Raw genomic sequence first — 14483 nt, forward strand, 5'->3', positions numbered from 1 at the left:
CTGCAGAGTTTGTCCAGGAAGGTACAAGATGAGTAGAATCTTGAATTATCACAGTAATGCCCTGCAGTTCATGATGCAACAGGCAGCTTTCCTCTTCCTGACCTTCCTTCTCTGCATAGGGAATGAAAACTTTCTCACAATGGCATGACCCCCAGTGGAAATGCCTCATGGCAGTTATCTGAATCACCCTAGGGCTCTGCAATGTAACGTAACAACACCTATTGCACTGAGTGGTCCCACCTTGGAGCTAGACTTCCTTAACAGGAGTCAGCAACTCCCTACAGCCTCTTGCTTACTGCTGTATCATTTAATATGTCTCTCAACCCAGAACGGATCACAATTCTCAATTGGAAGATCAGGTTCTTTCAAGCAGCACTTATGGAAAGATATTGCACAGATTAATTCTGAATTAAGTAATTAATTCCTTGATTTATTAAAGAACAGTTGGTTGGTTACACAAGCACTCCGAGTCCTGTTCCTGCATTCTGCATTCAGCCGAAATCAGGCCCAAAAACAAACACACGTGCACAGGCCATCAGTAACAACAAACAGACGACTATAAAGCAAGCGTGTGGAATTGCACTCCAGGCAGTGGTAGCCATATGGAATAAGCACATTTCCTAAGGAGCACGGGGAATGTGGCATCATGGGGCGCCACAGTAGAATAGCAGTCAGAGGGCGTGTTTACAGCTCAGGGGCGTCAGAGTTCAGAGTTCAGTTCTGGCATCCTCTGTAAGGACTTTGTACGTCCTCCCTGTGAACTGGTGGGATTTTTCCCACAGTCCAAAGACGTACCATTTAGTAGGTTAATTGGTCATTATAAATTGTCCTTCAACTAGGCTAGGTTTAAATAGGTGAGACTGTTCTGCACTGGATCTCTAATATAAAATAAATTTTAACAATCTCTCTTGCAATTCAACATCTGAACAGTGACAGGCAGTTCAGGCCCTTGAGCCTATCTCACTGCTCAATAACAAGCAATAAAGGTCGGGTCACCAGTGTCTAACCCAAGGCTTTGAGTAATCCTCAGCTTTACTCCATCTGCAGCCACAGTCAAACCAGATTTTGTTTTCAAATCCAAATGAGGGACGCGTGCTGTGCTGGCGAAGAATTAAAAAAAACCAGATAGATTTTATTGTCTCGCTGCCCTTTTTCCTCTTGAACGGTGTAGTGAAGAATGGGAACTCTTACCAAGGAAATACATTTGAAGCAGCCGGTGATTAAATAGTCAACTACACGCGAGCACACAGAATCCACGGTAAAATAATATAGAGTTCCAAACTGTGACCTCATAGATGACAACAGCTCAGGATGTGGTGACGACCCTCAGAAGTAATTCAGGCCACGTGGTTCAAGTGGATTCTACCTGATCATCGTACCTTTCCAAACAAAGAAGGGGACCGCATCGCACTTGAGTTAATTTTATGCTAACGTTCCTGGCAGGATTACTGCAGTGCAAGGATGGCAGAAATTACATCTTAATAAATCCACAAAGCAACCTCATTCAAGGGTCCACTATCAATACAAACTAGTGAAACGTGGCAATGCCTTCGTTTTATAACATGCTGTCTGAATGAGCATTTATTTTCAATCTACATTTTAAATTGAATACTGAAGTCTGAGGTGATAGATTGATGTCTGACAAACCACGATGCAAGCTGATTGCGTTGATAGGTTACTTGGGGTTCTGTGAGACAGAATCACACTCAGCTCATGTTTTTATTTTACAATTTAAGTCAGTGCATTTAGTTAACAATCTAAAGTAGTATTTTAATTTTTTTTTAAGATAGACTTGATCATGAACTCTTCAACACAGTGCTTGAAGCATATATTTTTCTTTTGTCAAGTTCACCGTATTTAACTACTTACATGTATACTGTTAAATGAGACATTGTTTCTCCGAACCAGGGTGTAAAGCACAGTAGTACACATAACACACAATAATTTAGGAAAGTAAGGATAAAACCTACAGATGAATTACACATAAATAAACAAAGTAAAGAGCATAAATTAAATATTGTAAAGTACATAACAGATTAACCGGTGACATTTTGAATACGATGTGGCAGGGAGTTCAGAAGCCTTATGGCCTGAGGGAGGAAACTGTTTCCCAACTTGACTCTTACCATCAGCATCTCCTGCCTGATGGTAGACAGTCAAAGAGGATGATGAATGGATGTATAGCATTCTTGATAATACTAATGGCCTTGTGTATGCAACGCTTCTGATAAATGTCTCCAATGGGTGGTAGAGAGCCCCTATGATCCTCCCAGCCATTCTCACACCCCTTTGCAGGGACCTCCAGTTTGATGCTCAGCTGCTCCCATACCAGATGGTGATGCAGCTTGTCAGGATGCTCTCAATGGTGCAAACTAATCTGTAGTAAAATGAACATAATTTAGAATCTTAAAACTTACGCTATGTACCTTTTAGGATTATGAGAGGTTTCCTAAAAATTCTGTTAGTCAAATTCACAGAATTAATCTTTAAGTATTCAATTGAAAGACACGATAAAGTTAAAGCTGCTGTCCACCACCATGTGGCAAAATAAAATGCTAGAACTTGTGACTTTAATGTGCATTTAAATGTCTCCCGAGGGCAGTGTAATGACATGGCGTTCTGCAGCGTCAGTTGAGACAGAAATCTCCTCACACTGTCACTTTGCTCAATCTTTGGTTGAAAGACAGCCAGCTGCCAATTCACTCTCGCACCTCACGGAGCATCTGACAGCAAACTGGCACTGACAGAGGGTAGGAGGGCAATTATACGCCCGCTAGCACCATGGCACAGTGTCTGCCTGATGGTTCTGATAAAAAAGGTCATCCTGCGAGAATGCCAGACTGGATTCTGCAGTTGCAACAACCACAAGACAATCAGCCCTTACTGTCACCGAAGAATTAATCGTGCAGCACCTTCTGATGACTGAAATTGAACAGCTAAGCAAGGAAATTGGGAGGTTTGATACTCAGTTTGCTAAACTCTTCCATGAGCTCGCATACACAGATTCAACATTCAAATATAGGAAGGGCATGAAACTGGAATAGTTAACCAGCAGAAAATCTTGGTGCTTGTCCATTTATTCTGGAAAAAATTTATAGCCGCATGCTGAAAATGATGGCCCACTTCCCCTGCACAGGAAAATTAACTTTATAAGAATATTGTACCTTCAGACAAATTTCTGTTGAAGATTTAACCATCTGTCTGCCTCTTCTCTACTTCAATCACATCTTTTCCTCTCACGTTTTTGATCACCAATTTAACATCAGAGTTAAATATTCTAACTAATACTTTCTGCACACTACATTATCTAAAAGGATTTGTCGGTCAAGAGGGACGCAGTCACTGTGTTTCTTTTCCCCTGTAGAAGAGGACAGATGCTTTGGTGAAATGTGGATGGAAGTTCCACGGAGAGTTTGTGGGCAAAAGCAGTGAAGAGTGAGCAGTATTTGTTCACCATTGGCCATGAATCTTTCCTCCCCCTAATGCTTACTGACTTGCTGCATGCTTTCAACCGTCTGTTTGAAATTCAGATTTGCAACATCTGCAGCAATTTCATGTGCGTTATGTTACAAACTGGATTACGCACATTCATTAAATATCCCTATGTTACAGAGCAATTTAAGAATTACGCAATTCGTATTTTCATCCTGCAGACCACGGCTGAAACCACTCTTCCATTGGAAGAAGCCTAATTACAGTTTATCATCCCTTGACCATTATGCAAGCTTGCCTGTCACTTCTGACAGAATACTCAGTTGAAGGTGTTAAGCCAAGTGTGACCTTTCTTGCCCTCAGCGAGTTAGTTTCCCAAGTAACCCACAGTTGCTTGGTAAAGATCAAGGCCAAAAACATTCCACCAGAGATATACAGCAGCATAACTGGTACTCTGGCACAGATCAGCGTGAACCACAGTTACTAGGAATCGGATAACACTGCCATAATTTACACTGAAAGAGCCCGCACTCATCAGGGCAACGGCTGAATATGTCAGCGGGATTTATAATGTAGTTATACTCTTGCCCTCTTGTACTGATGTCCATCAAAACACACTCCACACACAGGAACCCAAACTCCGAGAAATACGATTGGGAAGCCAAGAGGAGTTTACACACATGGAAGAGAAAATAAATTCACAAACTACAGGGAAATTGATTGGGTGAAAGGGATTGATGGGATTTTCTGCTGAGAGAAGGCATGGGCCAGATAGGCTGAATGTCCTCTTCCTGCGTTTTAAGTACCTCTTTCACCTGTCACAGGGATTGCTATGAAATCTCATTCAAACATAGAAGGAGGCTATTCTGCCCATCAACTCAGCACTGGCTCTTACAGCATGCCCATCAGTATTAGTATCAGTACAAGGAGATCATTGTGGACTTCAGGCATGCTAGGAGCCACACTTACGTCCCCACCTACATCAACGGAGCTGTAGTGGAGCGTGTATCAAGCTTCAGATTCCTTGGTGTCCACATTTCCAAGGATCTCACCTGGTCCCTGAACTCCTCCATCCTGATCAAAAAGGTGCAACAGCGCTTTTATTTCCTGTAGAGCAACAAGAAAGCTCGCCTCTGTCCCAGGATACTGATGGACTTTTACCGCTGTACCATTGAGAGCATACTCACAAACTGCATCTCAGTGTGGTATGGCAATTGTCCTGTATCGGACCACAAAGCACTTCAGCATGTGGTGAAAACTGCCCAGCGGATTATCGGCACCCAATTGCCCACCATTGAGAACTTCTACCATAAATGCTGCCTGGGCAGGGCGAAAAGCATTATCAAGGATGCATCTCACCCTAACCATGGACTTTTTACTCTCTTCCCATCCAGTAGGCAGCACAAGAGCCTCCGCTCCCGCACCAGCAGGCACAGGAAGAGCTTCTTCCCTGAGGCAGTGACCCTGCTGAACCTCACATCACAGCACTAAGCAGTATTGCACCCGTATTGTACTGTCTTAGTACTTTTATATTGTGTGCTGTAGCACTTACTTTTTATTCACAGTTATTTTGTAAATAACACTATTCTTTGCATTTCTGGTTAGATGCTAACTGCATTTCATTGGCTTTGTATCTGTACTCGGCACAATGACAATAAAGTTGAATCTAATCTAATCTAATCTATTCCCCGCAACCCATTCCCTCTTGCGTTTCGCAACTTCACTCTGATTCACTTAACTCTACCCAGAATAGAGGTGCTCCATTAAACTGTCCGTCTTTGGGATGTGGGAGTAACACCCAGGGGAAGCTCACACATCACAGGGAGAAGGTACAACCCTGCACAGACAGCACTAAAGGTCAGGATCAAACCTGGGTCACCAGAGACATGACGTAGGTCATAATCCAATTATTTATTTCATTTCTGCCTTGAATAATAACATTTAACTGAATATTGGATTTTGATTATGTCCAAAGCAACTATTGAGAAACTTCAGGACCTTCCAATGGATCTAATAGCTAATGAGGTACTTTAAGCATAGTGACTAAGTGGGAATCTCAGCATGCTCACTGATCAGTGACCTATAAAGAGACAATAAACACATTCATTAAGAAAATAAAGGATTTCAGGTTGCTGCTCTTCTTTGAGTATTGCATTGGGAAAATTTACATTCACTCAAATACCAGGTTTAATATTTGTCCAATAAGTGACAGTACATATGAATTCATGAGATTTAATATTCACATTCCTGGCATGGAACATGAACGCCTGATCTTTTGATTCAGTAACAGGAATGGTACCTGTCCAGCGATCTCCAACACTGAATGAGAATTCAGAGTAATCTCTCTGTCTCTCTCTCTCTCTGTTGATTTGTTTATGGATGTGGAAATGGCAGAAAAATTGGGTATAGAAAAATGCCTAGCTCAGAAGCATTACTAGTGGTGACACAATGACAATAGTCCAGCGGGTTATGTATCATTTATTCACTGTAATTACTTGCAAAGAGCAAACAGCTTAAAATACAAGATTGAAGGAAGATATAAATTTCATATGAAAATAAACTATGCAAGCAGAGCTGACAATTTGTATAAACACTGCCTGATGGGAGAAAGGAACACATTATTGGAACAATGAGTAAATATCACAGATGCAAAGCTCAGGATAATGATTCAGAGTAAGTGTTGTGTATATTTAGAAGGAAGCTGCAAGCAAGGCAAGGCAGCCATTGGGTTGTAAGGATCAGCCAGCGTCAACCCATCAGGAACCGAATAATGTGAATATGAATCAGTGGAGATTTAAGGTCTATTAAGACCATCTGGTCGAAAGTAAAGAGATTATTATAGAGTAATAACATCCACAGAAGCAAGGAGTAATGTGATCTATCTGTGTTTGCTCTCCAGTAACATAAAGTCAGAGAGGTTATAACTTTCATGCTTGGTCATTTACTTCTAATAAATGTCTACAAGATAATAATGTGTTGGATAAGGTAAATCCAGTAGTGATGTTGCTCATGGTGGGGAGAACATAAAAACAGATGATCACTAATAAATGTGATAAAGTATTCAGAAGAAAACTCATAAACCCAGACAGTGGTCACCACATGCACACTGTTACTTTACTCATCCAAATAAAGATATGTTGAAGAGGTAGGTGGATTTGCCATGAAGGTGAACCAACAAAGCAAGATGGAAGAGATTCTTGTGCAGTAAAGAACAAACACCCTGCCTACAATTCAAGGTGCAATAATAGTGGGTAAAGTCTGGCCAATATTAATCTAACGTTAATACCATTGTGATGAAACATTTCATAACTGTATTTATATTTTGGCAGATCGTTGAAAGTGAACATGAAACTAAATATGGAAGAGTATTTTCTCTTTGTTTCATAGTTAAAGATTGTTAGGAGCTGATGGGAAAATCAACCGATTCCTAATGGAAAGAACATAACCCACAGTTGGAGACTGGTAACTAAGTTAAGCAGGTAGCATTAGAGTTTCAAAGCTTCTGCACATGGCTGTGAGTGCAAACTCACAGATATGGCTGGGGCAGTGGGTATTCTAGTGCAAGATTCCTGTGTACCTTAAAATGCAGTCTGGGTATCTCCATGCCACCAGCTTACACTACCTTCAAAACATTCCTGTTCTACTACAGTCAAACTATAGAGCTGCAGAAGACACCAGAGACTGCAGATGCTGGAAATATTGAGCAACAAGATGTTGGAGGAATTCATTGTGTCAGGCAGCGTCTGTGGCAGGAAAGGAATTTTTGATGCTTTGCTTCAAAACTCTGCAACAAGACATACTGTTGCAGTTGTAATGCAGGGTTTTGACCCAAAACACTGACAGTTCCTTTCCTCGCACAGATACAACTCAACACGTTGTCTGTAGTGTATAGCTGAAGCTATGGAAATGTGTGATGGTCACATCTACTAGGTGATGATTATCTGTGACACCTGAAGAGATGTTAGGGCTCACCTTTTTTATGATAAAGCATCTATATCTTGACCAGCATATCTAACACTTTGTCCTTACTGCTCATTTCACTGCTGGTGCTTAGGTCAGCAATGAAGGTCCTCATCTCTTTCTGGATAGAAAAAATTTTCATTGCTGTTTCTGTAACAATTGCTTTTTTGACCAGTCAGTGTCATTAGCCCCGAACTGAGCTCCTGAACCTGATGGACCAGTGAACCACTCTCAGTCTGGCCTCTACACTTTGACCTGTTTGGCATGGGTGACCACACCAAGAGCACAAGGTCCCGACTCCAGCCAAAACAGACCTCTGGATCATTGGGGCATGCAAGACTCCAAACCCCACAACAAGGTTGGGGTCTTCTTACAAGTTAGAAGCATAACCTTCTGGTGGCATCTGTGCAGAAATGTAGCCTGGAATAAGGTTCTTCAAATTTTCGGAAGGTGCAGGTCAGAAACACAGCCAGTAGCATCAAATGTGAACCGCGCAATGTGAGGCTAAACTGGAATGAGTTTATGTTGTGTTTCACAGGGTATTCTTCCAACTGTAAGATCCAGACAAGAAAATGAGGCTTACAGGTTGTTTACAGCAACAACCAAGATCTGAAGGTAACTCACTTTCCTCCCTCTTTCTCAAGTCGTTATTTCCTGGCAGGTAACCTCAGCAGCTTATCCTGCATTTCAATAATAATAATAATGAATAGAAAATCATCTTTGAAAGACAGTGAGGGACATTTAGAACAAAACTGCTGATACTGGAAACCTGAAAGAAACAGGATACGTTGGAAATACTTAGCAGGATAGGCAGCAGCGGTAGAGAAAAATAAAACACGGTTAACATTTCAGGTTGATGACCCACGGATGCTGCCTGACCCGCTGAGCATTTCCAGCATTTTCTGGTTTCGTTGGGAAAAGCGGCGTCTGGACCGCTCTCGAACCTCTTTCGCCGACTGTTCCTGGAGCGTCCCCGGCAGCAATCTTCGGGGCCGTTCCTCTTTCCGCGCCTTGTCTGGATTGATCGCCGCTATTTTAAATGACAGCTTCTAATCGCCATGGGACGAAAGACTTAGCCCGAACATCACAGAGATGTCGGGCAAAATCAGCAACTATATTCAGAATATGACGTCTTAATAAAGTACCGAATCGACAGGGCATCTGCCTTTGTGAGGGAGGACTCGCTCGCATTGCAGAGTAATGAGAATTGTTAAAGAAACCGTTATATTGATTAAAAAAAAACTACGTAAGCTGCAGAGAAGGGAAAAAACGACTAACGTTACCCTTCTCACCTGTTCATCTGTCATGACTCAATTATAATGGGTGTTCAGAGACAAAGGACAACTTATTTACATCACGTTGCTTTTGACAGGATACAAGGTAACCTCTGACCGGAAAGAGACAGGTGAAGTTTCCGATATAATCCTTCTCATTACCACCTATCCGACCATCGCACCTCTGTCCATCTCTTTCTCAGTTTTATTTTACAAACTGAAAATATTCCAGCAAGCCAACACAGATAGCGATACAATTCTTGGACAGTGTGTGTGTGTGTGTGTATAAAAAAAAGACTCTTGCCTACGATATAAAGCAATCTGTGGAAATGAGCATGTTGGCAGAGAGCAAGCCAAGAAGCATTGTCAGGTGCGCTTCTGTCCGGGCTGGATTCTGACCAGCAGTTAATTGGAGTATTCAGAAATCCAAAAAGTTTCACTCTATATATGCTAAGAGAATGTCTTCTAAGCAACTCTGGTCCCCATCTGTCCGGCATTTATTTTTCTAAAGATTGAGAAAAATAAACCTTGTAATTGACTCTAATTCCACGCACACTGCACACGCTATGCATTCTCCTTGCTTCCATACGCACAGCACACCCCATTCATTCACTCTCTCTTACACACTACACTGTTTGCACCGTGCATTCTCCTGTCTGGCACAGACTATACACGCCATTCATTCTCTCTCTCTCTCACACACACCTTTCATTCCCCATCTCAAACACAATGCCATCCCCACACTCCCTCTCTCACACAGGCTGCACAGACCATTCATCCTCTCTCACGCACATATTATACACACTGTCTTCTCACAGTATACACCATCAACTCCCTGTCTCCCACACGCGCGCATCCCACTCCATTCGCTCTCACACACAAACATACCATTCACTCTCTAACAGAGAAACATCATTCTCACACACAAACATACACAAATTCACAAGATTCGTCCTCTCTTATTCTCTCGCACAAAATCAAAATTGCACGCTCGCACACACCATTCACTCACAAACCTATAAACGAATTATTCTCTCTCGTCCTCTCAGACAAAATTGACACTCACACGCATACCACAATATACATCTCTCTCTCTCCCTCTCTCACTCACTCACTCTCTCCATCTCTCTCTCTCACTCACTCTCTCCCTCTCCCTCTCTCTGTCGAATCTTGGACCGCACAGACTTGACTTGACACTGAACATTCAGACCCTCTCTGCCGCGGAGCCCCGCGAACTCGCACCCTCTCACACTCTGCCAGCCCATCCTGGACAGGTAAGTGAGTGTCTAACCTGGGCGACCTGGAGAGGGAACAGGTTCCGCCGCTTTTCCAGCCCTGCCACCTCCGCCCGCTCTTTCCTCGTCTTCCCCTCCCCTCTGTTCACACTCCCGGCCGGTCGCTCACCTTCGTTCGCGGCGCTGCGGCCACTGTGCAGGAGAAAGTTGAGCAGGACCAGCCGGCTGAAGCGCAGGCGAGCGCTCCACACAAAAGTCATTCTAAATTCCTGCCCGGACTCTTGTCTCCTTCGCCAGCTCCCGCCAGTCTAACGACTTGCTGCACTTGATGCTGGTAACTCGGGATCGCCACAGTTACCCCTCTCTCCTTCCTCGATCCTATCTTTTATTATATTCCGGCTTCTGCTCCCATATCATCAAACCAGGTGGATGCCTGGCGCCCCGGAGAAAGGGCGTCGGGACCTGATTGGCAGCTCTTTTGGCCAATTGTAACCTAAAGAAGGCGGTCGCCGAGGCCATTGAAACTTTGATTGACACCATATTCTCCAATGATACAGCCCTCTGTGTTAATTAAGGCGGGGCCTCTAGCTTACCCGGCCAATAATTCACAGGGGGGTGTGGGATGTTTGACAGCCGGGCTCGCCCCTTTCGTAGTGATTTTAGCCACCCCAGGAGCACAAATTGATAATAATTATTATTATGATTGCTGTTAACCGCTTTGCATTCAAGCTGTTGAATTTAATTCCATCCAGCTAATTTACACCATGCAATCTTCAAATAACAAAAAAAATGAGTTGGGAAAACTGTCATTTCACAGTTTAATACAAACATTAGAAAACTGCAACACTTCACGCGGATTAAATGGAAAATATATGGGTCGGACTCAGTTAAATGAAGATCACGGTTGCAAAAAGAGTAAAATTATGTCACACTCATGTTGAAGATTCTCGGTGCATGAACTGTAAATATTTAAAGATATTTCAAGGGTTCCCACCTCTTAAAAGCAACTAGGTTTTGCCTAATTGAGGTTTTTCAATCGAATATATAAAGAGAATCCAGTAGATCTAGAATAAATACATTCTCGAAACGGTTCCATAAAGTGTGTCACAACAGGATTGCTTGAAAAGGCCAGAACGCATTAGAAAAATGGGGCAGAGTGAATGGAAATTTAACTGACGGCTTGGGAAGTTGTGGTAAATGGGATATGGCGAAAAACTGGTCAAGTGTGAGGTGTTTTCGACTTTGGTGAATCGGTGTTTAGCGTTTGCAGTGGGTGAAATCGGCATTTGATAAAGAGGTGGCAATAAAATGCAATCGGAAAACAACCAACATTTTGCTGGCAGCTGTGATTTAGGAGAAGGGATACATGAAAAGACATTGAAGGGAGCTGATTAACAGCGAGCTTATATTGTGTTTTAGCTGAGTGAAATGTCATGGATGGATGCAGAAAAGTAACTGACAGTAAGCAAAGCGAGGATGACTAAACGCTTGGCAAATAGGTTTTAGAAAAGTGACTTAAAATAGGGAAAAAAAAACGCTTGTACTTTTATATATCTTTCACAAATGCTTGAAGGTGAATTAAATTCCTACTGCTGAAATGTTAGCAACATAGCAAGCAATTTGTACGTAATAAATTCACACAAGTACCATATGACAATGGCCCTGTAACAATGATTGAGAGACTGAAATTTGGTGATGCCTTGGCTCCTTAAACTGTTAGCCTGGGGTATTTTGTGTCCACTTTAAGGAAGTGATTAAGCCATAGCTTTTCATCCTATCTTAAAAAAGGTATGACTAGCAAAGCTCTGCTTCCATTATGCCACTGATGTAAGTTCACTGTGAATATTAGTTTTCTTTCCTACATATTAACATTGATTTTTCGTTAGCTGCAAAGCAGTTAGTGACAATCTTAGATTATGAATAATGCTATATTGATGTACCTTTGTCTTAACTCTTTTGACAGAATGCAGAATTATAACACTGATGTCAGTATAACCCAGATTAGGTGCTTAAGAGAGTTGTAAACTTAGCCAGCTCCATCATGGGCACTAGCCTGCGTAGTATCCAGGTAATCTTCAAGGAGCGGTGCTTCAGGAAGGCGGCATCCATCATTGAGGAACCCCACCACGCTCTTCTCGTTGCTACCATTAGGAAGGCAATACGCAAGCCTGAAGGCACACTCAACAATTCAGGAACGGCTTCGTCCCCTCTACCATCTGATTTCTGAATGGACGTTGAACCCATGAACACTACCTCACTACTTTTTTTAAATTTCCTTTGCTTTTGCACGACTTATTTAATTTAAATATATATATATATATTTACTGTAATTCAATGTTTTCTTTTTCTCTCTGTTATCATGTATTTCATGACATATTAAACCTGATTCCAATTCTGATTCTTCAGTTTTTTAAAGTGGAGTCAAAACCACAGAGGCAATGACTGGACCTTAAAAGTTTCTGCCTTAGCACTGGACCAGTTCTCACCTCTAAGCTGGAAGTTTCTGGCTTCAAATGCACTTTCAAAACACAACATTAGCTGACACCTAAAGTCCGCAAATTAGAAAGTGCTGAATCGTCACTGAATTTCAATTGAAATAAAATCAAGAGTTATTTTGAATGTTCCGAATTATTTCTCTGACAGCCTCATAAACAAAATCACTCATTATCACATAGCCTTGTTTGGAAATTTGCTGCGAATGTTTTTTTGTTTCCAACATTGGTTCTTCATTAGTTGCAGTTAGGGACATCTTATATTGCTATAGTGATGCGTGTGTGACTTTACATATTTGACAGTATGCAGAATTATACCATTGATGTAATATTATAAAGACTTAATTTGTATTAGTTATTTGTTTTGGAAGTTGAGACATAGTTGTGATGTGAATGCAACAATTCACAGAAGTTTTTAATATCATAACTAGAAGTAACTATTTTAGGGAATGACTAGGGAAAGAATATTGTCAATAATTTTGTGGCCACCCAGTAGTGATAAACCATGAATTGTTCTCTTCTTCCAAAATTTGGTTACAATGGTTGATGGAGCTAAGTTTCAGATAATGGGTAGAAAATGTAAAAGCCAATCTAAAGCATAGGGAGCTCCAAACACCAAGATGACCTTTCTAGATACAAAATGCTGGAGGAACTCAGCAGGTCAGGCAGCATCTATGGAATTGAATAAACAGTTGACATTTCAGGCCGAGACCCTTCATCAGATTTGAAAAGGAAGTGGGAAGAAGCCAGAATAAGAAGGTGGGGGAGGAGGGGAAATAGTATAAGATAGAAGCTGGTGGGTAAAGCAATCTGCGAATCCGTTGAGGTCGTCCACTGTTTCTGGTGCTCACAGTGCGGCCTCTTCTACATTGGTGAGTCTCGACACAGATTGGGGAGCCACTTTATGGAGCACCTTCCATAAAACAGGATTTCCTAGTGACCAACAATTTCAGTTCCAACCTTTACTGCCATTCCGACATGCTGGTCCACAGCTTCCTGTACTGCCACGATGAAGCCACTCTCCGATTGGAGGAGCAATGCCTCATATTCCGGCTGGGTAGCCTCCAACCTGAACGCTGATTTCTCTAACTACTGGTGATATTTCCGCTTCCCCATTCCCTCCTCTTCAATTCTCCACCCTGGTCTCCCTCTCACCTCTTCTCTTCTCCTCATCTGCCAATCACCTCCTCCTGGCGCTGTCCTTCCTTCCCTTTCTCCCTTGATCCGCCCTCTTCTCCTCTCAGATTCCGTCTTCTCCAGCCCTTTACCTTTTCCACCCATCACATTGTAGCTTGTACTTCTTCCCCTCCCCCCACTTCCTTACTCTGGCTTCTTCCCCGTTGCTTTCCACTCCTGTTGAAGGGCCTTGGCGCAGAATGTCAACAATATGTTTGGGCAGCTAAGCTTATTTGTTTACTGTATGTTATTGAGATAGAGTGCTGAACAGGCCCTTCTGGCCCATTGAGTCGTGCTGCCCAGCACCCCCCGATTTAACGTTAGCCTAATCACGGGGCAATTTACAATGACCAATTAACCTACTAACCGGTATGTCTGTGGACTGTGGGAGGAAGCTGGAGCATTCAGATGAAAGCCCATGCATTGCATGGGGAGGACATGCAAACTCCTTACAGATGGTGTCAGAACTGAACTCCGAACTCCAGCACCCTCAGCTGTCATAGCATCGGATGAGTTACTACGAGTTCCTCCGGCATTTCATGTGTGTTGCTCTGGATCTCCAGCATCGGCAGAATCTCTTCTATTTACCTTTATAGACATTAATCTTCTAAATAAAATATTCCAAGCAGCAGAAGATCAAAAGGCTAAAGGCCAATGTAAATAGATTTGGAATCACTGAAGGAACGGGGCCAGAGTAAAGGCGTTCACTGCTTGGGGTAATGGTTAATTAACACAGCCCATAAAGAGCTGTTTTATCAGATTTTCACTCTGTCGGCTCCTCACTGATAGCTTGATGTATCACTTGCTAAATTGTGGCAAGCTGTGTCATAGGTGCAGGAATTAGGGGTGACGCAGGTGTGGCCGTACCCCCCAGGCACAGAACGATTGCTGATGCTGTCACATGAAATTGGCAT

The 14483-nt window shown here is 42.4% G+C and overlaps 1 protein-coding gene across 2 annotated transcripts in view; it reads right to left on the minus strand.

Moving 5' to 3' along the window:
• Positions 1-10183, minus strand: part of LOC140719729 (ephrin type-A receptor 7-like) — a 671000-nt gene extending 660817 nt beyond the window's left edge. For both annotated transcript variants that reach the window (XM_073034552.1, XM_073034551.1), the window contains exon 1: positions 10071-10183. In XM_073034552.1, the coding sequence (XP_072890653.1) occupies positions 10071-10161 (91 nt within the window). In that variant the 5' untranslated portion in view covers positions 10162-10183. The remainder of the gene's footprint in view (positions 1-10070) is intronic.
• Positions 10184-14483: the final 4300 nt, after the last annotated feature.

Source organism: Hemitrygon akajei, chromosome 32 (genome assembly GCF_048418815.1).
Source record: "Hemitrygon akajei chromosome 32, sHemAka1.3, whole genome shotgun sequence".
In the NCBI taxonomy this organism is placed as follows: Eukaryota; Metazoa; Chordata; class Chondrichthyes; order Myliobatiformes; family Dasyatidae; genus Hemitrygon; species Hemitrygon akajei.